Genomic DNA, 25,794 nt, shown 5'->3' with positions numbered 1-25,794 from the left:
AATGTCTGTGTGACTTCTGGTCTGTGCCCCGACTTGATTTTTCTTTCTCGTACTCTTTGCCCATGGCAGAATGGGTCTTGACGTATAACACTCACGTTTTCCTGCAGTACGCGGATCAGAAAGACTTTCTTTGGCGCCTGGCCCGGGCACACAGTGATATGAGCGAAATCACAGAAGACACAGATGAGAAGAGATCGTACGCGTCTGACGGTAAGGAGCTGTGCGTTCACGGCAAGGGAAGTGGGGCGCTCACAGCTGACATCACGCCTCAGAGTTACAAACCCCGCTTTCCGCCTCCTCCTTCAGCTTTTTGAGGCTGCAGGCTCTTGGAGAGAGGGGGAAGCAGGACGAGTCCTAGGTCTGAGGCTGTGAAATTAATCGGAACAAAACCATGGAAGAGTCTCATTGCCTTTTCTTTGCACGGTGGGGAGGATGTTCTCATTGCAGATGGCTGTACTGCCACACAGTGCTACTCCGCTTAAAATCTGCATCATGTCTTTAAGTGGTCTTTCATGTTCCATATCACTGAAATTATATTATAAATGTTATTATATGAATTATATATTATATTATAAATATTATTATATGAAATTGTATTATAAAACTAAGAAATATGTAACTCTTTGTGCCATTCTATTATGGCACAGCCTTAAAGAAGGAAGTAAGGAGAGAAAGCGTCTGAATTTCTTCTCTCTGACCGCGTATTTGCAGGGAAAGAAGAGATGGAAATCGCCTTACAGAAATGGGACCAAAGTGCTGAGTGCCATCAGTGGTATGTCACTTCTTACTTCTTGCTTTAAGATGCACAGGGGAAGGACCTGGAGACTGCTGTGAGCTGAGCTGCATTTAAAAACAAAATAACCCAACCCAAACAAACAAAAAAGTTTACTTGCTCTTACCTGGAGTATACAACATTGATGTTAATTTCCATAAAAAGCCATGGTTTGACAGACAGTAGGTTTGGTTGTGATTATAGTAATAAACTTCACTTTGCTTGTGCCAGTTTAATTATGAATTTCTCTCTGAGATGAGATGGCCAGACGAGTTCTCGAGCAAAAGCTCCCCAAAAGAATAATGAACTCTGGATTCTAAGAAGAGATTGTGTCGAGGCTTTTGTGAGCCTGCACCTAACGAGTCGATGAACTGTGGTGGTGAAGGATGGCCTCCCAGATGAGGCTGGAGAAACGAGCTGTTGCCAGAAGGAGTTTGAGAGGAATAAGTGCAATGAGCTCCACTCGCTGTTGAGTGGGAGAAGTTGAGCAGACTGCATATTCTTTGGGCTACTCGTAGCTCAAGTGCGTATGTTTTGGAAAGGTGAAGTGCAGTTTGTTTAGGAGCTTTCCTGGGAATTGTGCAACTTCCCGTTGCGAAAGCGGCAGGCGGTAGGTTGCTGAGCGGCTTTGGGCCCGTGCCTGTGCCTGGGCGATGCTGTGAGCGTCTCGGCACGGAAAGGAGCTGAACTCCGTCGGCAGCGCGTTGGGTTGTGCAGTCCCCGGGAAACGGACGTCGGAGTGCCCTGTTCTGTTCTGGCTGTAGTTGGGCTGCCAAAAAAATATGTTTTGCACAGATAACTTGCAGAAAGCCAGTTCCCGAGTCTGAGAGCTCGATGTGGTGAGGCTCGCTCTGTTTTCTTCCCCGAGTGCTCTGTTTCCTTTGGCCCCTGTTCAGCCCCCTGTGGAGCGTCGTGTCTGTCCTTCAAAGCCGAGCTCAGGGCCAGCTGCACAGCTGTGGGGGCAACGTCTCCAGAGTTACTTATTAAATATGAACGAGGTTTTTCCTTTGTGTTCCTCCAACATTCTTGGGTTAGTTGTCGGTTTTTACTCTGTTACTGACGTTTCGATAATGCTCTGCTGCGCAGAGATCCTTGCTTTATGTCAAGAGGCCGATATGTTTGCCTCCATCAGCCAGGCCTGTGAGCGTGGGCTTAGTGCTGCGCCAATGTTCTTGCATTTGTCTTAATTCTGGGGCAAGGAGAAACATCATTCTTACCAGACAGCCTTTTAGAGTCTTCTGGAGAGTGTCTTCTGGCCTGGCACCGCAGTGTTCCGCTCGCAGATGCTGCCTGTCGCTCTGCAAAAAGCACTCTGGCTTTGACATGAATTGAGACAGCAGCATGTGGCTCTTTTTTTTTTTTAAGCGTATTTTTTTTTTTTCATGATAAAAGATGAAACGATCTGCAGTTTAGCCAAGCAGGGTGTTCCATGTTTGTATAAAAGCTGCAGCTGGTTAGGATCTCCTAAGGAGGTAGGCAGGAGGGAAGGTACCTCGCTCTCTTCAGCAGCCTGAAGGAACAGGCTGTGGTTGCGGCTCACGTACGGGATCGAGAGGATTGTTCTCCTTTTTTAAAAAGTAGACCTAAAAAGGGTTTGTAGAGTGGTACAGATATCTGTAGAGGTAAGGGAATATGCTTTTCTGGTATTCTGGTGAATCCCTTGATGAGCAGTGTTTATCAGCAGTTACTGCAAAGGACTGACAACATGTAAAATACAATAAAAGAGAAACGATATTTTTTTTTAATGGAAGTTTTTGGGGAAAACAGGATGCTGAATACCTTTACCAAACAAGACCTGTGCTCCTCTGAGATGAGTAAATTTATTTGGAGGATCGGTTTGGACTACTGGCATCTAAATAAACGCCTTTATCGTCTTGAAAAGACTGTGTATTTTAGCTCTTACTAATGAATTGCAGTTCTCAATTAAAGCTTCGATACGAAGGAAGAATACGGGGATTGACAACGTGCCTGATCTCTAGCAGATTCTGGTGCTCGGCTCTGTCTCCCAGCTTAACATCTTGAAGGAATGGGTTTTCGGTTGCCAGGTTGAGTCTTGAGGCTTGTGAGCCACTGGGATACTTGGTCGTTTGGCATTTCCCAGAGCAAGGTTCTCCCTCAGGGTACAACGTTGGTAGCTCGGCTCTGGCACTCAGAGCTTGTGGTGTGCACGGGTGATGGCTGCAGTGGGATGTCTCGGTAGAAACCCTCAAGCCTTTTGAGCGGAGATGTTCTCGGTGCCTCTGGTGCAGCCCGTGCCCACCCTCCCTGCAGCGGTTTTGGTGGAGGAGGGCACAGTCCTGGTCCTATTGGACCCGTCTCTCTTCCAAACACCGGTGAGGCTTCTGCGCATCTACATCTTGCTTTGAACTGTGGGGAGCAGCGGCAGGAAGGGCAGCTGCAGAAAGAAGGGAGCAGAGCAGCCTGTGGGGGGCAGGGGATTTATTGGAAATGAATATGCAACTACCTTTATCACTTGCAGAAATAATTATTTTCGGCCATGAACAGGAAATGGTTCCCTTTCCAGCTCTGTGTGGGTCCCGGGATGGACGCAGGCTGTTTTAATTGCAGTCTCTTTTTATGCTAATTAATATTAAGCTTAGAAAAAAGTGATTCCTCATGAAATGATGCTTAATGCATGGAAGATACATAGAGATGAGAGATGTAGGATAAAACGTAGCTCCAAAAGACATCGTAGGTTGTGCTCCCTTTACTCGAGTAGTGGGCCCGTTGCTCAGAATGGCGTTTGCTTCACGGTGCTGACAGTGGTAGCGATGTTTCGGGAAGTATAAGGAAACTAGTGAAAGAACACAGTGCTCGCTTTCCTTCAGTTTGGCATCCTTCCCTCCAGCGGGGAGGGAGCAGAGGTGAGTTCATAGTCCGTGGTGGAGCTTCCTCCCTGACTTTGGGTGGTCTGGCTTTAACCACCTCCAGACCATCCTCTGGTACAGATCCCACAGTTTAACACGCTCTGTGCAGGGAAAAAGCCTGCTTACTCCGTTTGAATTGCCAGCAGAGGTTTTAAAGGTTTTGATGTGGTGCCCTAGCTCCTGGTTTATGGAGAAGCGAACAGAGAGTGATTATGCACACTTCCTTCACAACGTGTGGTTTTATTCTGTCGTATTTCTCTCTGTAGGATCTGTTCCCCTTGCTGAAGAATCCTAATCTTCTATTTCTCTTTTCTTCTATTATCTTTTATCATTTTGTTATCTCTCATCACCCATGTTGTCTTTCCCATATTATTCTGTTTCTCCTGTATCTTTTTTCAGACAAAAATACAGGAATTCACTGCAGAACACACGTTGTGGGAGCAGCGTGGATTTGTGTAGTGCTAATGTGATGGTCCTGTTCATTCTTCCTTCCATATACAGTAGTCAACGTTGTCGTTCTCTTCTCCACAACATACTAAATGGACGTTTTAATAGAAATATTGCCAGTGATTTTAATGTCTCTTCTGTGTGAAGCCTGTGGTTGTGTAGGTATCGCTAGGGCTGCATTTTCCCCACGTGCGTTATTTCACGTTGACCATCATTTTCTGCTTTATAGATTGCCACTTAACGCTTGTGGATTGCTCAAGATGCGGTTGTGCTGCTTTTCTGTGCTTGTTCCTTGTTCTCTATGCTGTATTATTTGCTTCTGTTGCACAAATCATTCCCTGTTTCATGGGCTCTAAGGCGCGATGCTTGCCAAGCAAGACAGAAGATACTCTGCGTACAGTCATCCTTGCAAGTTAAACTTCCCCCCCTCAGTGCCTCAGAGTTGTTGTGGTAATGGCTGACATTTTAAAGCAACAAACAAAGAAAATAACTTTGTGGACGAGAAGGGATTTCCGAGTGCTGGCAACGGCAGCGCGGGGCGTGAGCGGCCGCAGCGTTGTGTGGCTGGATGGTCGGAGGCTCCGCCAGCGCCGCGGTCAGGGGTTTCTCGAGACCAACAGAGAGCAGTGAGTGTCTGGGGCTGCCTGGACTAGCCCTGGGACCTGCCCAAATCCGAGGGAGAGCCCTTTCATGGATCTCCTGGGCCTTCTTGACGTTGGGTGTGGTACAAAGCTGTTGTAGTCGCTGGCTCTTGGAAGCTGGCGGTTCCCGAGACAGCCGTCTCCGCGGGGCTGGGGGGGCCAGGGCTGCGCAGCCAAGTCAGGCTCCGTGCAGCAGCATCCCCGCTGGCTCTGCCCTCCTCCTCCGCGCCGCGGGGAATAGAGAACCGAGCCGGAGCTGCCTGGGGCACTAGATGTATTTAGTACCTTCAGAATAGGTTTGTGTATTGTAGGCTGAGTGGTATTACACCAAGCATTCCTAATGCCTGTGGACTCCTGTCGTGTAATTACCTGATTCTTAGTTTTGATACAGACATCAAAGTCATCCTCCGCTTTAATTGCGAAAGATCTCTGAAGAGACAGATACTGTGTCCAACTAGATTGATTACTCCCTTCGCTGATTTCAGCTCATGAACAGGGGACAGAGCAAGTTCCTAAGTCTCTTCTTGCTCGTTTTTAGGGGTGGGTGGAAGGGACATCGATCGTTGCACAAACCGGTACGTTTTGCTGCTTAGCCGTGAAAATGTGACATCCTCCCAGACGAGGTGAGAGAAAAAATTGTGGCTTCGTTAGAATCCCCTCTTGGTTTCGGTGCGGCTGTTGGCAGCACGACTGCAGGCACGTAACAGCGGCTCTAGGGATCAGGAGCGGATGGTGAGCTGTGAGTTTGCCTTGGCTTCCGCTCCTGGTGTTAAGAGAAATATTGGAAGTACAGCCAGAGCAGCGAGGGATTTCAGAGGTCCAGCTGGGAAAAATTTTGCAGGTGCTGTATTAGCAGCTTTTGTTTGAGTTGAATATTTCACGTTGGAAATTAAATGCTATTTGCTGACTGCTGAAAGCTGTCATTGCAGAAGAGGTAATAAGCTTTGCCCCTCTCAGAGATATTATACGTGCTATACAGAAGCGGGAGGAGGGGGCGTTCCTGGGTTGGGTGAGCCCCTAAAATGTGCCCTTTCTTCTAAAGAGTCTGTCCCTTTGGTGGAGCATCTTGCACACGTGAGAGCCACTGGATCATCTGCCAGCCCTGGAGAGTCTGTTGGTACATCTGGCTGTCCCGTGGGTAGATACCTTTTTTTTTTTTTTTTTTTTTTTGAAAAGTGATGGCATTCCAGACGTGACTTGAAGACAGCTTTAATTTTAACAACTGGCAGTATTTCAGGATTTAACTCTTCGTGGATTACTGCCCAGATCTGGCCAGTTTTGAGCTGTGTCTGGATTTATGAGCTGAGCGTTTCCTGCTCCGCGGGGTCTGTGCTGCATTGCTGACAATACGGATTAGGGGCAGAAGCAACTCTAGCAAATAGGAACAGGCGTTAGAAGAGAGCTCCGAACTTAGAGGAGGAAAACCATCACACAGTGAGAGCTGCCTGATGGCACCCCCTGCCTCAGGAGGGTCCCTCCCTCCATCAAGGTGTCGGTACCCTGGAACGTCTCCGTGTCCTGAGCCACAGGACCTGGGAGTGGGAATGCCAGAGAGGAGCCAAGGAAGAGAAAGTACTGAAAAATACGAGCAGGGGCAAAAGAAATCTCAGCAGGGATCAATATTCCCTCCTTCTCTTGGGAATAGTGAGGTAACTTGATGTTTAGAGTCTGTGGGTGGCTCTTTACTTGTTGGGCATAAAGAAAGGAGAAGTTCTGAGAACTGAGATCTTCCGAGTGTGAGTGGAAAGCTCTCGTAGCACAGGTGATAATGCTGCAGCTGTGGAAAACAACTCCTGCACTGCAAAAGGCTTCATTTGGCAGCTCTTCTCATCAGTGTTGATGCAGGAGACACCTTCCTTGAAGCACTAGTAGTTCCTGCAGTCTCTCTTTTATGGGGTGAACATCTGGCCCAGGTACGTCCAGGCTCTTTGCTGGTGGCTCGTGGAGGACAGCTGAAACTGCGCGTCTTCTGAGGAAAACCAGAAGTTTAAAAAAGCATGAGGTCACACCATAAAAATTGTATGTTCTGCACAATAAATACCATTTGTATCTTCAGACTTCACTGGGGACAAATACATTTTGTTCTGTGAAGAGAAGGCATATGGTCCTTTCCTGCCGCCTCCCGAGGCAGGCGAGAGATCTTCAGCGGATAAAACCAACACAGACGCTGAACAAAATTGAAGGCACATTTTGTGTCCCAGCTGGGGTAGCTAAGGAAGATTTTAACTTTTTTAGAATCAAGGAAAGACAGATTTCAGTGCAAGTAGAGAAGGGGATATTTCAGCCTTTCTCTTCTGTGGCAGTCACTTGAATTTTGACTTAAATCACTAATGAAAATTAACTCTGGTTTTAGCCACATGCCTCAGTAAACTCCTTACTAGCCAACACGTCACTTAACTTGCCAGGTCTCTCGGAACCTGAATATGCTCATAGGAGTGTGAATTAAGTATGAAACAGCACTGATCCAGAAAAGAGTTTGGTTTCTAGTGTTAGCGGAATCAAGGACACAGAGTTGGGAGGGACCTCCAGAAAATCATCCCGCTCAGCTTCCTGCATGGCGCGTGGACCGAAACCGTCCCCATCCCTGACAGCGGCTCGGGATGACCCGTGTACTGTCCCCTCTCTCCCCGTTCTCCTGGTTTAGCAGGTAGTGTATTTAATCATAAGGATAGAATATGCATATATAATAATATATATACCTCTGTATGGATTTTTCCTGGTGTCAGCCTAAGCTTTGTTTCCACTTCTGTCCTCTCTAGCCATGGGAAAAAAGTTTAAGATGAGGAGCTATTTGTAAGAGAATACGATAGTCGTTGTATGCATCCGATGTTTGGAAAGAAAGCAGGCCTGCTTGTCACAACCTTTTAGTGTCTTTTAGCCTTCTGCAGAACCTCTTGTTCTCATTGTTGTCAAACGGACTCTATCCAGCTCATCCTTTTTTTTTTTTTTAATTTATTACTCAAAAATTGTATATAGTACTTTAGCTGAGGCTTGCTAGTACAGCATCATATTATTGCCTTGGGCTGCTTATTGTGTACCCTAACCTTTAAATTTGATTCTCTGCAGCCAGCCTCCCCCTAATTGATGGATTTTCTGGCATACACTAGTCTGCAGCCTATTTAAATTTAATCTCTACTATAATACCCAACTTAATGGAGTTATTTAATAGCATCAGTGTTGTCCGGGGATTTTTTTTGCCACTCCATTCCATGTCCATTCATTCACAGTCATTTTCAAAGAACAGCTAATGGTGGAAAAATTAGGGTAAAGGAGACTCGGGTAAGTTACTGGCTGCAAACCAGAGTCACGTTCTCTCTGATGGGAACCTCTCAAAGCAGATCAGACAGACCTCCAGCCCTGGACTCCCACCTTCGCCCTTCAGTGAGCTGCAGATCGGCTTTACACCCGTTACAGCTACGCCACGTTTCCTCTGTTTGCTTACAGGAATTCCACACAAAGGATGCTAGCGATCCTGAAACTTTATATACACCAGTCTGGCTTTTTTTGTCCTCGTTCCATCTCTCTAAAAGCAGGAGATTTAGATAATTTTGGCATTTTGTTCTTGTCTCTCTTACTGGCAAGCCTGGGAATTCAAGTTGCTAGAAATTCCTGCGTCCCATCTGTTGCTAAGACGTGGCGACGGCGTTCACCACCCCCAGTTCATTGCTGGGGGCTGGGGCGAAGCACAGAAATTAAAGACAACCCCAAGGTTCTGAGCAGGTTTTCTGCCTGTGCCTGGCAGCGGTTTTGAGCGATCCTCTGAATTCATCCTGAGACTCCTAGGGCTGCACTCTTCTCTCTTCCAAGTTTAAGAGCTATCCTGCCTCAAGGTGGTACAGGAATTACTCTTCTGTGTATGTTGGGCTCTTGCTTGCATCTTAGTGTGTCTCGATCGAATAAAATAGTCTCCGTGGAGCTGACGGCCCTTGGGAAGGGCCAGGTTGCTGGTGGAGCAGCTTCTGCCGGGGGAGGAGAGCCACTGCGGGTTGCTTCAGTGCGTGTGTGCTCTTGGGGGTCCCACCAGAGCAAAATTATAGTTGTTTTCCTATAGAATAGTGAAGACCTTCATCTGGGTATTTGGGAGTTTTACGGCTTGGCAGCGGGATAGTGTTGGTGCTGCTGTAACCGTGGCTCCTGTGGGTTGTAGCAGTGAGTGGAGCTGACGGGTCTCTGCAGCGCTGTCGGTGGGGCTGAAGCCGATCCCAAAGTGCCGGCCCCGGGGAGGGCTGTTGGCGCGGTTCTGCTCCCCGCTGCCACGTCGCTGCCGCGACAGCCACCTGTTCCATGACTTCTTCCGCCGAGCTGCGCGCGCCTGTGACGGAGGACGGCTGCTTAAAGAGAAGAGGGTTGGAGCGGGTCTATGGGAAGTTTAAGAAATGAGAAATTTATTTTTATTTTCCACTTTCTCACCATGCACATGTGTGTGTGCGCCCGCAGTTAAAATCAATATACCGGTCTCTAGATTAGGAGATGCGCAGTTTAAATATGGTGCGTTCAGAAAAAAAGTTCCCACATGCAAGTAAAATAATTATACTAGTGAAAAAGAAAACCAAACCAACCCGCAGGCACAAGTCTGTGGCTTAGGAGGTCTGTGTGTGCGTGTATGTCTCTTTTTTTTTTTTTTTTTTTAAGCCGTGTATTAGTCAACTTAGTCAGTATTATGCAGTTCTAAAACTCGGTAAGGGGCATTAACATGTGGCGAGCTGTCAGATGAGTTGTTCCACCAGAACCACTAAACCAGTAAGCGCTTAAGTCGTCTCAGCATCATGTTCAAGCGATTAAAAACCTGTTTAGGGAAGTATCTGTGGAGCACTAAGTCTTACAGTCTGCACCGGCAGCTTAGGGTGGGCTGTGATGAGTAATTTTTCTCCTGAAAACAGAGGAGTTATACTGGTGTGAAATGGGAATATGATGAACGTAATCCCCCTAAAAACTAGGGAGATCCGCCCTCGTCTTCTCTAAAAAGGCCTTGTGAAACCGCAGTGTTATCAGAGGAGGGTGACAAGGGAGAGCAAAAGCACAGAACAGCTTCTGTAAGTGGAATTAGGTAATAGATTTTAGACTTTTTCAGGCTGGAAGAAAGGTAGCCGAGAGGAATACAACTTACCTGTACGTGGAGTGGGATGGGGAGGGTGACGCGGGAACGCTTTCTTCCAAAGCAAGGACAAGACGGCAGCAAAGAAAGCTGCTGAGCGTCGGGCTCGAGCGGAGCAATGTCTGTATCGGGCACACAGCTAAGGTGCTGAGGGCCGTGCCCGCGTTGTGCGCGTTCAAAAAGCGAGCGGACAGGGAAGGAAAAACCGAGGCAATCCCTGGGAAGAAAAAATTCAGGCGATGCCCGACCACATGGAGGCAGGTGAGTATTCCGAGGGGGTGGCGTGAATGTGCCGAGGGGGTGGCGTGGTGTGCTTGCCCTTCCTTGCGTGTTCACAAATAGAGCAAGGCGAGCTGAAACTGAGTTTAGAAAGCTGCAGAAGGGTGTCATTGCATCAAATAACTGTGCACACATGGCAGGTGTTGCCAATAGAGGCAAAGTAATGATCCCGGGTAAAAAGCATTCTTAATTATGCAGGCACAAGGCTGGCCTTTTAAAGCAAGAGAGGTTGTGTCTCAATTCAGCAGTTACTTGAAAGTCTTTGCTCCCGGGAGTCGAAAAGCAAAATATGGCTTGAAAGAAGAGAACCAAGGAAGTACCTTAATTCGCTTTACGCGTCTGTAGTAGATCTACATGGCAGTGGCTTTTTGGAATAGGTGAAGAGGTAGAGAGAGTACCAAGAAGGTGGTAAGAACGGTTCATACTTAATTATTATTATTAATAATATTATTGTGTATGCAATAATATTATTATAAGAATGATGATAAGGATGATTAATTCTTAATTATTAATAATATTATTGCATATATAGTAATGGTATAATATTATCTAATATATAATTATATATAATAATATAAATTAATGCTATTAATTATTATTCTGAGTTATTAGAAGAAAGCTTAGAGGAGCGATTGAGCAGGCAGGATTTTCCGGCTGAAAGCGCACAGGAGCTCGTGTTCCCGCTGGCAGCGCGGAGGCGTCCGTCGGGGACGATGGCTCTGTGTCCGTCCCCAGCCCCACTGGGAGCAGGGTGGTGGGTCAGGGTGACTCTGCTTTGATCCAGCCCGCTGCTCTCGCCTGACGCGGTATTTTCAGGCTTCATCAAATGCTGTGCCAGGAAAAATAGTATTTTCGTAAGCGTTGCAGGTTTCTTTTCTCTGGACTAACGCCTCGGCCTGGGAACGGAGAGCTGGAAGAAGGTGCGCGGGTTCGGTGCGCAGGCACCGCGGGGGGAGCGATGCCAGGCAGAACCGAGAGCTCTGTCTCGAATAGCTCTGACAGCTTTTCCCTGTCATACCAGTGGCCCAGGTGGCTTGTGATGTGTCGAAGCTTTGATTACAATGCAAGACCAAGTCTGCTTCTGCGCTGTAGGGAACAGGAGCCGAGTTTTCCCTGAGAGGGCACGGTCCTCAGCAAGGCTTCAGAGGAGGAACTGCTGCAAAGTCTTCACGTGGTTTTCTTTTGTGGAACTTGGGTTTTCATTTTAAGGATAAAGTCTTGAAATAACTGGCTCTTAGGACAGAGGTTCAGGCGGTGGCTCTGGCCGCGCTGCAAGTTGGGTTTGATCCGTGAAGAAAACGTAGCGTGGCCCGTGGCGTGGGAGCCTGGGGGTCGGGGTGAAGGAGCTGGAGTTCCCACGGAGACCCACAGGATTTAAGGGTTTGGGACACAGAGGTGCGACGGGGAATGTCCTTCAGTGAGGCAGCGTGGTCAGGTCTCTGCAAGGCAGAGCCACAGCAAGCCCTGGGTGGCCGAAGCCTGGCTTAGTGCGGGCAGCAGCCCCTGCGCTGCAACGCTGCGCCACTCGTGTGCGCAGAGAGGGCTTCGCCTTTGCCTGCGAACTGCTCAGAGTTGTGAGTAACGTGCCTGCGGTCACCCCTGCGGATCATGCAAAGGCTGAAGCATTTGATGTCCCAGAGCTCTTCGGGCAGCGGCCAACTTTCAGAATTTATTAAATGAAATGTTGTTAAAGGGGTGATGGAAAGCATCCTGAAAAGGGTTCCTGTATACATACTTGATTATTATTTTATTTTATTTTACAATTTGAGAGCAGCTGTAATTATTTCTGTGAGTCAGAACAGGGATGAAGCCCATGTTCATCGCTTCAGTTTCTGATGTCATCCCTTAGTGTCAAAATACATGTATAAAATTTTAATCCCCATGGAAAATTGAGACAGGGACAGTAGGAAACTAGAGTTGCTTTAATCCAGAGCAAGACTTATTGTGCTTGCGTTTCTGGCATGCTCTTTGTCTGTCCCCTTCCCTTCCTCAAGGGAAGAGACTAGCGCACAGGAAGGCAAAAAACTGGTAATACTCATAAAATACTGGGAAAACTTCTAAATTCTTTATCAAGATTTGTTTTGGAGCTCTGTTTCTCCAAATCATTTAAATGACTGGAAGGAGTTTTGTTCTTTTAGCTTTTATCTGACTGGTAGCTGAAAGTTGAGGATTTTTCTCTCCTTGTCTGCGTGTGATAAAACCTCTCTCCCGGTTTGCTGGCAGCGCTGCTGGGATGGCGCTGGGCGGTTTCCCCCGGCTGGCCTTGGCGTGTCCCGTTCACAGCTAATGCGGATGGAGGAGCAATGGCCACTAGCTCATTAATTGGCTGGGTGTTGCAATGAAATATTAGTTAAGTCTGTATGCTGTCAATAAAAGGAAAGAACTTTCCTGTCTCCGTGGTGTTGTCAGTGGTCAGGCTTTGCTGTTTGACTCATTTTCGGCAATACAAACCCCACTATTTCACTCTTGGCTGCAAAACAGCCGCCTCTCCCCACTGCTTTCCCCTTCTCCTTTCGTTCCCCTTTGCCTCACTGTTTTTTGTTTTTTTTTTAATTTACTGGTTGTCTTACAGCGGAAGGAGCACGGGCACGCTCAGCTGGCGGGTGTTAGGAGCAGTGAAAGGAGCTAAGGGATGGTTTTGGGCTGGCCACGGAGCTGGGGCTGCCGGGCTGCCCAGAGCTCTGTGTTCCGTGCCCGGGGGCCAAGGTCCTGCTGCGGTGGGAGTCAGCCAGAGCACAGCCTGCAGACCAAAGGGTCTCCAAAGCCGCCTCTTCCGAGCTCAGGGATTTAAGCTGGAAGAAGAGACGGTCTCTCATCTGTAGTATCTGCGTCCACAGAGTTCATTGTCTAATAAACGGGGAAGTCCTTACTGAGATCCCGATGGGAACGTGCAGTTTGACCAGTGCGAGCAGCTTAATGAGTAGTTCTGGTTAATAATTAGTCGAGCGATATCCTTATAGAAGGTTTCGGTAACTGCTGAGACATCGATCTGAGCGGTGCTTCAGAGGTTATGTGCTGTTTACAGATGAAAATCCCCTTCCCTAACTCGTTATTTTCAATCCCTGCTGTCGCTGCTGGCCAGTCCTCCCCCAGCGCAGCGCTGCCTCTCCTGACATCCATCCCGTGGCATTTCACAAGAGGAACCAGAATAAATAGCTCCAACGAGCCAAGCTAAACAAGCAGAAGAGACAAAAGCAGAAAACCGTGTTGGCGCTGTGGGGAGAGGAAGGGAAGTCAGGATCTGAAGACCTCCAGAGCCTAAAATCCCAGAACTGCAGAGTGGGAAGGTCACCGGGGGGGGCTGGTGGCCCTGGGCCTCCGGGCACAAGCCACAAAGGGAGGTCTGTGCAGAGGGCTGAGGGCAGCAAAGCCGGGCCGGGGAGAGTTGTCTTTTCCTGGGACTGTGGTGAAAAAACAGTTCAGGCAACTCTTAGCATTATTTTACTGGGTTTTTTTTTAAGTTGGTTTCATGACACAAAGATAGGACTGGTATTTACTGCTTGTTTTATATAACGTTTCACCAGGCCGTTAAAAAAAAATCTGGTATTTATATTTCTTGACAGCTGTGTATTGCACCACTTGACATTTATATGGTTGCTGGAGGAGAGATGAGGCTCGGCTCGCTTGGTGTCCCACCGGATTTATTGCTGCTCTGGAGGGACTCCTGAGGCTTTCCCTGGGATGGATGGAGTGGGGTAAAGGGAGGTTGTCCAGAGTTTTGTCCCCCGTGTTAAAAAGGCACGAGTTTCCCTGGTTCGTCACAGAACCTTAAACCCGACCTGATTGTATTTGGCGCCTGCCCGTGAATTCGGGAGCCTACAGGACACGGTTACGGGAGCCACCCTCTGGCAGGTCCCTGGGCGTTAGACAGGGCTATAGACTATGTGATTTATTGTATAGGGATGTTTTATCTTGTGATCTTGGAAAATAAACCTTTTATTGGCTTGTATTGCTAAACCCTAGTCATGTCGTGGTTAGGGATATTTAGCACAGGCTGACATTTGTTGTGAAACAAACCGAGAGAAGATCATAAAAACACTTAATTTCATTGCCTGCAAGTGACAGTTTATGGCAGTGCGGCTGGGAACTCTCTCAGCTGGCCAGTTGTGGCCTTGACCTAGTAATCTTTTCCGTTATTGTGGAAAATAAGAATTTTAGATCTGAACCAGAGTTTTTTCAAAAGAAAATTAACATGTTAAAGGAATGAGAATTAATGACAAAATTGTAAATGTTCAGGAAACGCAACTTCTTTGTGCTGTGACTTACACATTGAAAGCGTAGCCCAGGCGAGAGCAATGAGGCGTGAGATGTTTTGTGGGTTTTTTCGTGATGATGAAGGAAGCGCACTTGGGGATTGGGAATTCCTCTCCCGAATTCCCGCAGCCACATCTGGTGTGGTTACCCGTCCCCAGGGACGTGTGGTGGGGTGGGACACGGCGTCCAGCGGCACTGGGGTGTGGATGCGGTGAAAGGACTCTCAAGGGAGGTTTACTTTCATCTTTCCTCTTTTCAGCTTTGTTTTTTGAAAGAACGAGAGTTGTGTGGTTCGTTTATCCAGCCGTTCCACCTAGTGTCTTTTGAGCCAAGCTCAGAAGAGGGGGGCAGCCTCTTCCACCCCGCAGCTCAGGCCCAGGCGGGATGGCGGAGGTCAAAGCCTGAACCAGCGCGGCCGAAACTCCGGTTCCCGTATGCCGCTGGGCAGCGGTGCCCCGGGGCGCCTCTGCCGTCGGCTCTCCTGGGGAAGCCATGCAGGGAGGGATGGAGGTGGAACCGCTGGGCTGCGGGAGGAGAGCTGGGAGAGCACAAATCCACGGGTGTGGAAATCCAAACTTCCGAAACTGTCACAGCTCATGAAATGACTGATTTTGCTAGGTACTCTGCTTCTCACGGGCAACATTTGCAGTCTCTTACTAGAGAAAACTAAACGGCTTTGCACTTGCAACACTGAGAACGTGTTCTTTTGTTTCCCACGCTGGGTGGCCGTGTCGGGCTGCAGGATGTAGGTAGGTGCTCACGGTATTTTCCCTTGAAGTAGCCAACCGCTGCGCTATAGATGAGGGGCGCGTATGGAAGATCGCTGCACACCGCAGTTCATTAGAGCTTTTCGTAGTTCTGGTGCTCGCTGCAGTAGCGTTCAGTCCTCACTGCGCTGTGTTTTGACGCGGTTTGGTTGCTGAGGGAAGAAATGTAGGGCGTAGAGGTGTTTCTGCAGAAGGAAGGCTTTCCAGCCAGCGGTGCGATGAGCTTTCATGTCACATCAAGCCGCTTCTGTGACTTGCCGCCATCCCGCACGCTAATTCCTTCTGCACGACATTTTTACTGCATATGTCTCTTCCCTGTGAAAGCTGTAGAGTATTCCTTGTTTTCCACGATAAGTTGTAAGCTTTAATGCGCTTCTGAAGCTATTAACGGAACATAAACGTATATTCAAAAAGGCTTGATTTCATGCAAATGTCTCCCGTGTGTAGGTACGCTGTTCTCTGCGGGCAGTTAGCGGAACACGAGAGCATTCAGAAGCGCATCCAAACTGGGTACGTTTTTAAGGTGAGTAGAAAGGACGTGCTGGCTTTTGCGTAAGTATTGAATGATACTTGTTTCTAGAGCAGCAAATTAGGAAAACGGGCCTCAGCCCTTATTAGGGAGGCGACAGGTCTCACAGACGCCACGAGTGGGTGGTTTGGGCTGAGGAAGGTGATTCCAGCGACGTGTGATGAGGGCGACTGGTCTGGCTCCGTGCTTTTGCACGCTGTAGTCTCAGGAAAAAAAGAAGAGGAAAAGCTTGGCAAATAAAATATATGTATATGATGAGGCTGAGAACCAGAAACATGAAATTACCCCGTGGTAATGAGGTACAGCACCAGCTCCTCTTCAGTAGCTGCCTGCGAGCAGGCTTGCACCCTCCTGTAAATGCAGAGCGGCTCTTTTTCAGAGAGGATTTAATCTGCCGCAGGTGCCTTTATTTGCCTTTCATCCCCAGCGGGGATGCTGCAGGGTGAGAGGAGGCACCTGGACAGTTACTGTGAACAGGCCACGTATAATTAGTACCTCGTCAGCTGCTGAATGGCCAGTAAGTGGGTAATGTCAAAGCTCTGAACAGGTGGCAGAATGAAATGAAGGGCAGCTTCGTTTTTGTGAGTGTAGTAATTCTTGTCTCGGAGGCTGATAAAATGCTGGGTTTCTGTCTCCGATGAAACTATTTTAAGAAAATTTGGAATCTCTTCGTAGCTGTAATTTTATTGATCGCTGAGACTTAAGCTGTGAGCTTCTCCCTTTGCTCTTTCTACGTTTGTTCGTCTGCTCCTGTGGATATTGTGCTTGCCGAAACAACAACGTAATGTGTGTTGGTGATGATTTTCCATAGGAGCACATTGATAAAGCCATTGCACTGAAACCGGAGGATCCAAAGTCTCACTATCTTTTGGGCAGGTGGTGTTACCAGGTAAAGCAGTTTATTACTATTTCTTGCTGTTTTCTTCCTCCTTGGAATTTAATTCCCTGATTGAATGAAAGATAGGTGGGTTCAAACCACCGGCCCGAAGGATGAGGACGCTCGTTAGCTGCTGAACTCAGACACTGTATGAGAAAGTACGGGCACGGAAATGGCATGGTTGCTTGAAGTAGTTTAAAAGTTGCACTTGCATGGGATCTCCAGGCCTGAAAGAGTGCCGAGAAAAACACTCCGCTGAGGAATGCTATAAATGCATTGCGTTCAGAAACCTCGTACGGTGTAAAAGCTCGTGTTCTTGTACGTGTAGCACCTCAGTGCTTTTAAAAGCACTAGTGAAACTGTTGTCTGCCGGGACACAGTGTCTCATTCAGAGTCTCTTGGCTTTCCACCCAAGTTGTTTTCTTCACTGTAATAGAAAGGTCTTACGCAGTCCACCTCCCTCTTGTCTGCCTCCTGTTAAACCTCAGATGTATACCTTCGTACTAGATGTTAAACGGTCCAGGCTTCTGGAAGAGTTTACGTAAGTTTCTGTAAGCTCAAAGCGAGAGAGGGACTATGGAAGCGCCGAGTTGGTGATCGGGACAAACGCTGCTCTCTGCCGACGATCAAAGGCCAGAAGAAGGTAGAGAAAGGTTAGGGGTATTGCAGACATGCCGAAGTTTTTCAGAGCACGGAGAGTGCGGTTTCGTATGGGCAATGTCATTTGCTCTTGCTGTTGTAATACTGTTCTCCCTGAACCAACAAAATGCTTCAAGAGCCCTTGGTTACCGCTGTGCAACAGAGTAAAAGCTGCTGGGGGTTTGGCTGTTTGATTTAGTTATTGCCACTCTTCTGCTCTTCGTTTTTCCCCTGTGTTTTGTCTCTTTCCCAGAGGGAAGCTCTTTGCTGAAAGTCTTATTTCTGAACTGCTCTGAACTGGAGCTCTGAAGGGTTCGGCGCTCCGGACGCAGTTTTGTAGTCCCTGCAGGCAGCATGGGAGGTGGAACAGCAAAGAATGGATTAGGGAAAGCACTCACTGCAAACCAGCTTACTGTTCCCTGTGCTTTACTCCGGAAAAACAAACTACCTTCAATCCTTTAAGCACATATGGATGTGATCAGGGACGTTTCGGGGCTGGCAGGAGCTTCTGCACACAGTGTATCTGTCTGATCTTTTGCATGTGTTTCCTCTGCCCCTGCTACGCACCGTATTGGAGGCATTAGCAGAAGCGTGCCGGCTGCTCTCCAGCTCTTGACAGGGAAAAGCTTGGAGTCAAATACCATCAATCAGATTTAGCGCCTATATAAGGGTTTGCAGTAACTGTCTACTTTTCAGTTTATACAATTTGAAAGCGCTTTGCTGCCGTCAAAAATGAAGTTACGTTGCAGAGATTGGAGCGGAGATAATTGACAGCGGTAATTCCAGAGGAGCAGCGAGCGAAACCAGCGGCAGCTCCCAGCTCTTTGTGCTGTTGGAGGCTTTCTGCTCAGCCTGACTGCTCTTAGAGCTGCTGAAGCTGTGAAACAAAACCACTTGAATGTAGAAATATGTTAGTGCTTCTGCTATTCTGCTTTGTAAGAATTACACAGTACTAAATAAAGAAGCTCTTATCAGAGGTTACAGCCCTATGCATCCTGTCCCCTACTGAAATTTCAGGGCTTTTCTTATTGTAGAGGAGCTGGGAGCAGGAGATTTCATGAAATAATTGTAATAGCAACCTGTTTCTCAAAATGTGACACTCTGTTGGTGGGAAGGCCTTAGCCTGCCCCTCTGGAGGGATCTGTGTGTGGTGAGAGCAAGTTCTGGTACAGGATTTCGGGTGGGAGGGGGGGGCTCCATGTGTGTGTTTGCTGGGATGCAGAGGTGGGAGCCGCCAGGAGCTGGCGTGGTTTGGGATTTGGGACCACCCACCTGCGCTGTCTGTGCCTCTAATATTCAGCTGCAGAGACAAATCTTTGAGCGTGAGGCATGTGGCAGCTGATGGACGGAGCTGCAAAAGCGGACTGGGGACAGGGAAAAGCGAATCAGGTTTAACTCTGCGGCCGGACTTGGACGCTTGTCCACAATCTGCCGACACTACCACGATCTCTGGCGTTCTCCCAGGCGCACAAGCCAGCAGCAAGGGACGGGATGGCTCCTTGTCTGCACACTTTTGCCTCTGCTGTGTCTCTGGGGGCTCTGAGCGTTTCATCTCCCTGTCTCTGCAGGTTTCCCACCTGGGCTGGCTTGAGAAAAAGACTGCTGCTGCTTTGTTTGAAGCCCCTCCTACAGCCACTGTGCAGGACGCGCTGCAAAACTTCTTACGGGTAATGAACTCTGAGAGGCAAGGGGGTGGCTGACCTGGCACATGCAATCCCGAGTGGAACTGCAGTACTTGTATTCCGCTTAAACTCATCGCTCCCGGGGGCTCCGTCATACACCTCCGCTGACGAGAACCTCTGGAAGAAAAGCTGGTGAAAGCAAAACTTTTGGCGCCTCTGTTATAGAAGAGCCAGACAGAGCCACATGGTTTTCCAGACCTCAGAACCAGAGCCAAAGTGATCAGAGTTGTTTTTAAGGGGTTTGGTTTCCTTTTCAAAAGCTACACAACGGAGCGATTCACTGCTGGATACTACGTGCCCGTGGTCTGTGCTCTCACAGGGTCTGCAAGATCGGGGTGAGCCCACCCCTGGGAACCCTCCCAGAGATACTCGTGACATTCTGTCACTTTTAATTTCTCTCAGAATATTGTATTAAAGGGCTGTCTGATTAGGGCAGAATTCTCTAATTTGAACTTTTGAAGACAGCTGCTTCAAGGTTTCAGGGGCACGCTGCGCGTGTATTTCTTGAAAGAAGAGTACTTCCTACTGCTGAAAGGCTTTTTTTTTTTTTTTTTTTTGTCCTCCTGTTGATGAAAAAGAACTTAAGGCACGGCGTTTTTGAGCATACAGCTCTTGCTGCAAGGGTCGGCACGAGATGGACGAGTTAAGCAGGGTGGCTTGGGCCGTGCCTGTGAGAACCGCTCTTCAGCGCCTCTGATGAAGTGTTACAGAAACAAACGGCCCTGCCGCTTTACAGCTCCCGGGCTGGGCCAGCAGTTCTGCAGAGTCTCAGGGAAAAGCCTTCTTGGTGCAATTTCTTAGAATTTTGCTCAAATGTAGTTGTTTGAGAGGGAAGTTGGTGATAGGTATCTGCCCTTTCAGCCAAAGCGGTTAAATCAGTTCCGAGCTAAGCGTGAGGCAAAGTGCTTTGTTTCTTTTCATTAGAGAGCGAAATAGCTTGTCGCTTTTGCTGGTAGGTCAGGGCGGCGCTGTGGTGCGAAACAGGAACTGGCGTTTTTCTGAGGCTGAGCTTTGGTCTCATACAGAGAGAATGTGAAAAGCAGAGAGAAGCATCCCTCTGGAAGCTAATGATGCCCGGAACACCCACGCTTCCCCAGTGCTCACAGGGGCCGTTCCAGCTCTCGGCCGCAGTTCAGGGGGCTGGAGATCTTCCGGCAAACGGCGGCTCTGGCTTAGTCACTGGCTGAACTGGGTCTCAGGCCAGACTATGGGATGAAGAGGACGAACGTCGTCTGTTTGTGCTCTCGGTGCCTCCTCCGAGGGCTGGGCTCAGGCGTGCTGGTAGAGCACCTTGGGGAGCTTGCGTGCAGCTGGATACGGGTCAAGCCAGGGGTTCCTGACGGGAACACGCTGGAACAGAGCTGCTCGGAGGGTGATGGCTGTCACGGAGACGGCTGGAAGAAGGCAGAGGGTAACTAGGAAACTGGGAAGGAGAAGATAAAAAAACTGGGGCAAGATTCCTGAGGTTTGGCACCAGCGTGGTCGGGAGAAGCCCAAGTGGATGAGACTTGGTGGGCAAAGGGGTTAAAAACAGCACACGCACGTGTGCAGGAGAGGTCCTCCAGCTGCTTCGGAGTGTTCCTTTGCTTCCGAGCGCTTGACTTCACCCCTCGCTGTTCTTCCACGGCACCGCGTTGGGTGAGAGTACGGGTGGTGTTCATTGAGTCACAGGCGCTTTGTGGGAATCCGGGGATTTCACTGACCCAGCCAGGCGAGCCTATGAAAAATTCCTACACCGCTCTATCTAGTCACAAAACTAGGGTTTGGTCAGCTATTTTTTGTCTTTTCTTTTTTAAGCGGTGCAGTAAGCCTGATGTAAGCACTAACTGTGTCCTTTGCAGATCTAACGTCTGCTTTTCTCTGCCTGTCGCACCCTCCCCTCCGTTCTTTGTAGGTCGAGGAACTGAGCCCAGGATTTTCCAAAGCAGGAAGAGTCTACATTGCCAAGGTAACCAGCACTTGCTGCCGTCTTCAGTTCAGACGTATGCTTACATGATAAGAAATATTTGTACTAAAAAATTACCTTTGGCTGTAAAGTGCTAAGCGTGTGTAAATTACTCCACCCAGAAGCAAGATTTTATAAGATGATAACATTTCTAAAAAAGGCCAAATCACCTAGTGCAGAGGCATTAAAATTCAGGGAGGGTTTTGCCTTCGAGTCGTCCAGTGGAGCATCCTTCTTGTTTGTTAACGGATCAAATTCTATATAAAGTGGCACCGATAACTCGTGAGCCACCGGCTGGAGGTTTAACCCCACCGCCACTGTGGATCTCTGCGGTGTACGCAGACGGAGAAGCGTGGGGAGAGGTGGAGGATAAAGGATGTCTCTCTCACACCAGTACAGATGGGAGCAATGATTACATCCACCATGGATGCCTGGAGCTGGAGCGCCAAAGATCCTTTTGTTTGCATTGAGGGAATAATTGGCTTTGAACTCTTAAATGTTAAAATTGCTGCTTAATTCCTGCAATCTCCAGTTGGAGCCTAGAAGTATTTAAAGCCCAAATAGCTTTAGAAATATTAGCCGGAGTGGGCGTAGCAAAGAGTAGCTGTAGTCATTCCCTGTGAAATTCCTGAATTCCCAATGTCCCAAAGAATATGAATTTTATCAGGGTAGCGTGCGAGCCGCGGGGTCTGCTTGGTCTGGAGCACATTATCACTGGAACCTAGGTGCAGAATTTATTTCACAACAAGCATCTCGTTAAAGGAAAATGAAGGTGACAGCAGAGGAGGAGAGCCCAGCCAGAGGGGCAGCAGCCTTCACACCCGCTGGGTTGTGTCTTTGATATATCGCAGCTCACGCGGTGTGTTTAGTCGTGAGTCTGTTAGGCAAAATCAGCTACGTATTTGTAAGCCAGCTAGCCTTTTGTTCCTGGCTGCTTGCGTACCATGGTGAACGCGCCCTTAATTGCTTCTCTCTCTGCTTGTAAATACAGCCAGCATTCATGGAAATTCACAATCACCCCGAAATGCCCTGTACAGAGTAAAGGGTGGAAGACTTGGAACTTATTTCCAGTGAAGTTGCGGCAGCAAATCCTTGCAAGCCTCAACCTGAACAGATTTTCAGACTTGATGTAAAAATTTGGGTTTTGTTGTGTGTAACCTACATGGACTGATGCGTTTTATTGGGCTGATAGTTCACCGCGTACGTCTGATCGAGCTTCAGAAATAGTCTGCACGCACAGATTAGCGTGGAGGGTAATAGGGCTACTTGGATCTGTTTGGGTTTGGGGTTTTTTTCCAAATCTCAGGCTCTGTCACTTTGGGTCACGTCCTTAATCACCAAATTTTAAAAGTGCAATTGGGGCCTAATTGTTTTGAAGGAGAGAGTGCTCTGATGGGTCAGACTTCAAAGAAAAAAAGAATTGTGTTTTATAGTCACTTTCTGACGTTTTTGACCGATATGCAGAGACACGGGGTTTTCAAGGGCTTCCGGGGTGTCCGTGACTCCCTCTGTTTTGAACTCGCCAGATGCAGGCTCTGACAGCGCCCACAGCAGAACAGATTCTCTTCCAGAACTATCCCACGACGCAGGAAAATCACCAGAATGCAGACACGCACGTACCCTGCAGTGACATTTCAGAGCCTGAAGTAATGGCCCTGCGGGAGTTTAACTGTCGTCCTCGTCCTGACTGAATGTTGGCTCCTTATGGCAATTACAACAGGGATTAACTGCGTTGATGGATTTTATTTATATTTTTTTTTTAAGCAAGCACTTCCTCTTCCCATGCTTATTTCATCGTCCCCAAATGCCTCCATGACTCTGTAGGCACCAAAACCCTTCCTCGTAGGCAGAGGGATGGCTGTTCTCTGCTGTAGATGATGCAGGGTTCACGGTGGAAGAGTATTTCACAGCTCTTGTGAGACCTGTAAATATTAGGTGCTACAGTGCTCGTGGCTGAACCTCATTTTTAACAGCCATGGGGATGTAAGCTTCCTAAGAGGACGTGCTCTCGGTGTAGAGGTTTTACAGTGAAAGCGGTGTGAGGGAATAGCGGCTAAATGGAAATAAAAATAGAGCTTCGAAAATGGTGACAATCTCAGGGACGCCTTAACATCTCCAAAAAAAACAGTCTCCTTGCCCAAAACAAAACAAAAAAGGCAATCTAGTGTTCTGTAGTCTGATGGTGATTGTAATGCTTTGTGAATGAAGGAAACTGCAGGAAACGTCAGAAGCCTGAAACTGCAAATGGTTAAGAGGCAAAATGGCTCTTTTTATCAGTTGCCGGGGTCCGTAATCGCTCAGTTACATTTGCTGCCTACTTTTTCCCATTTAACTCTGCTCACGTTGTCATTTTTTCTTCGCAGTGTTACAGGGACCTGGGGAACAACTCCGCAGCCGTTCTCTGGATGACTCTTGCCGCGGAGCTGCCCGTTAATACAAAAGAGGTAGCCGTCTCACTGAGCACGCGTTGATGATGGGCAGAGATGAAATTGTTTTATGAAAGATGTTGCAGCTTGTAAGCCCAGGTTCTGAAGTATTTTGTTCCTTAGCGCGGACTCTTCTTCCCTTGGGACCTGTTACCGGAACGCCTAAAGCAATTTGGGAAAGTAATGGCAAATACTAAGAAGCTGAGAGTATGTCCGATGTGGGCTCAGGAGCGGACACAGCAATGCGAGTGCTGTGCCGTTGGGGTTAGCGTCAGACACGTATTCAGCAGCTGGAGCATCTGCAAAGCTGCTGAGCAACTGCAGGAGCCTTCCCAGGGCCCCTTTTTTGGGGGAAGGTTTATTCCTTTGGGCACTGTCATGCCGGGCCAGCTCGATTCGGATGGGGCCACTTACGCTGGGTGGTTGTCCTGGGGCTGGAGCGCTCCCGGTGACCTGGGTGGCTTTGGAGGAGCAGCTGAGATCTGGCTCTCCTGGTGCCAACTCAGCTCCTAAACACCCCCAGGCTGGAGCCGATTGTCCCGAGCCGTTCAGAACCTTGCGTGTGCTGCCCAGCATTTTTTTTTTAATATCTAGGATATTTCGGCTCCTTTGTTACTTTCAGAGGGCTTTGGAGAGCAGCCGGTCCTGTGTTCTAGAACTGCCATGGGGCAGTGCTCCCTGGCTGGGAGCGCTTTTGCGCTTTTCCTGTTAAGCAGCAGCTGTATGGAAGGTGCCCTCGAATTACTGCCAGTCAGAAACTAAACACACATCAGCTTTTAATATTAATCTGATATTATTTATGTCGTCATGAAAAATGCGAGGGAAGTAATTTCAGCAACGTCCTGCAGCCCTTACAGCTTCAGCCTTAGTCTGGCGGAATAAAGAGGCAAAATTCTAGGAATACGCAGCATTTTCAAGCCACTCTTTTTCAGGCTGTAATTAGTTTTTAGGTTGCTGTGGCAAAAGTCTTGTGCTGAGACTCAAACCCCAAGTATGCCTGAGATCTTGGCAGACATCCGGGGAGGCGCTGGCTCGCCTGTGCCACCACCTGCAGGGCAGCGGCCAGTATCGCATCAGCCGCTTGGCCACTGGCTGCTGCCAGCAATGGGACGGAGCCAGAATTCGGTCCCTTCTTGCAGAAGGAAATAGCCTGGCTCTGCCTGATGCGGAGCTGCCTCACCGTACGCTGGTTGGAAATCTCTCTAGACAGCGCTAGAATGGTGTGTCTGATAAATGGAGGATTTTTTCCAAAGAACCTGAAATTCTTGTGTTGGAGGTGCGAGAGTTTAATCAAAAAAGCACTGAGATTTTCGGGAGAGACCAGGAGAGAGCTACAGGCAGAAGAGTCAGGAACGGTTAATTCTCTCTCCTGCTCTGAAATGAACAGTGGGAGTCGAGTAAGGAAGCCAATGCTCAAGTGGCTTTGGGTAAGTCTTTGCAAATGTTAGTTCTCATCATCAATCAAATAACTTCCATCATGCCGGGAAGGAAAAACAAAAGCATTTCTCCAGACTGAGAGTCAGTGAGGGAGCAGAGGTTTGAATTTGGCTGTTCCAGTTGTCAGCTCTTGTCTCAAAAGGAAATACAAGAGAAGCTTTCTTTGATACTTGGAAAATGTAAATAGCCTGAAAGACAGTAGCATTGAGAGGCGAGTTAGAGGGGAGCGAAAATGTAAGGCTGGGGTGTACTTAAACCCTTGTGTGGGGTTGGAGAAGTAAAGGGAAATTCTCCTTGTTAATTGTTCCGATGGGGCTGTATATTTATCTGTTCTCTTATTGCGTTTGCAGGATGCAGAAAGCGAGAGAGAACTTGAAGAGATGCGGTCGGTCTGCCAAGAATAAATACGTACAGGCTCATTCCGCTTGATACTGCACAGACAGTAGAATTCCGGTTAAAGGGGTTTCATGATCCTGACAGCTTTGATTGCACTTCGTGGATAAGCCCCAAGAGCTTACAGGAAAAAGCACGCAGCAGTCTCATCGGCACATCCAGGAAAAGATCTTGGTGGGATTTAATCGGATAAAATTTTGTATTTTCCTCCTGACAGCACTGCAGATGTTTGATTTTAAAATCCCTAAAAAGTGTCCAAGTCATAAAAACAGGGGGTGGGTGTATAGGTAGAATTTGTGATACAGAAATACTTGTGATTATATGTATATCATAGATATATGTGAGATATATACATATTTATATAGACGCCTATATATTTTATATCACAAACTCTGCCTGTCCAACAGCCTGAACCTCAGGCCGCTGAGCTCTCTCAACGGATTCCTGAGAGAGTCTCCAGCCAAAACTTTTTTTTTCCAGTTTAACTATTTTCTCTTTTCCTTAACAATATGCGTTAAACGGATCAGTTGGACTCACTGATTGCACGCCTTTGGGGGAGGTTTTGGTGGGGTGGCGTTTGGAGCCGCTGTGCCGGGTGCTGCGTGTGCCGCGCTGGAGGCGCCGGGACCCTCCCCTGCCCTCCGCCTCTGGGTGCAGAGGGCGCTGGCGCTTGAGGCAAGGCGGTGACAAAAACAGACGACAACAATGACTTTAAAATAGGCAAGTTGTCAGCACTTTCTTCCT

General features: G+C 48.2%; 1 protein-coding gene across 2 annotated transcripts in view; it reads left to right on the top strand.

The window, feature by feature from the left end:
* RMDN3 (regulator of microtubule dynamics 3) overlaps window positions 1–25,573 on the top strand; it is a 34,824-nt gene extending 9,251 nt beyond the window's left edge. Inside the window, exons 6-13 of one of the 2 annotated variants that reach the window (XM_074586655.1) lie at window positions 108–210; window positions 712–772; window positions 15,570–15,645; window positions 16,463–16,540; window positions 18,736–18,834; window positions 20,744–20,797; window positions 23,158–23,238; window positions 25,008–25,573. In XM_074586655.1, the coding sequence (XP_074442756.1) occupies window positions 108–210; window positions 712–772; window positions 15,570–15,645; window positions 16,463–16,540; window positions 18,736–18,834; window positions 20,744–20,797; window positions 23,158–23,238; window positions 25,008–25,061 (606 nt within the window). In that variant the 3' untranslated portion in view covers window positions 25,062–25,573. The remainder of the gene's footprint in view (window positions 1–107; window positions 211–711; window positions 773–15,569; window positions 15,646–16,462; window positions 16,541–18,735; window positions 18,835–20,743; window positions 20,798–23,157; window positions 23,239–25,007) is intronic. The other variant, XM_074586656.1, reaches the window with a different exon arrangement.
* The last annotated feature ends 221 nt before the right edge of the window (window positions 25,574–25,794 follow it).

This window comes from Larus michahellis, chromosome 4, assembly GCF_964199755.1.
Source record: "Larus michahellis chromosome 4, bLarMic1.1, whole genome shotgun sequence".
NCBI classification, from domain to species: domain Eukaryota; kingdom Metazoa; phylum Chordata; class Aves; order Charadriiformes; family Laridae; genus Larus; species Larus michahellis.
Note: the sequence above shows the minus strand (reverse complement) of the source record. Positions and strands in the feature narration are given on the sequence as shown.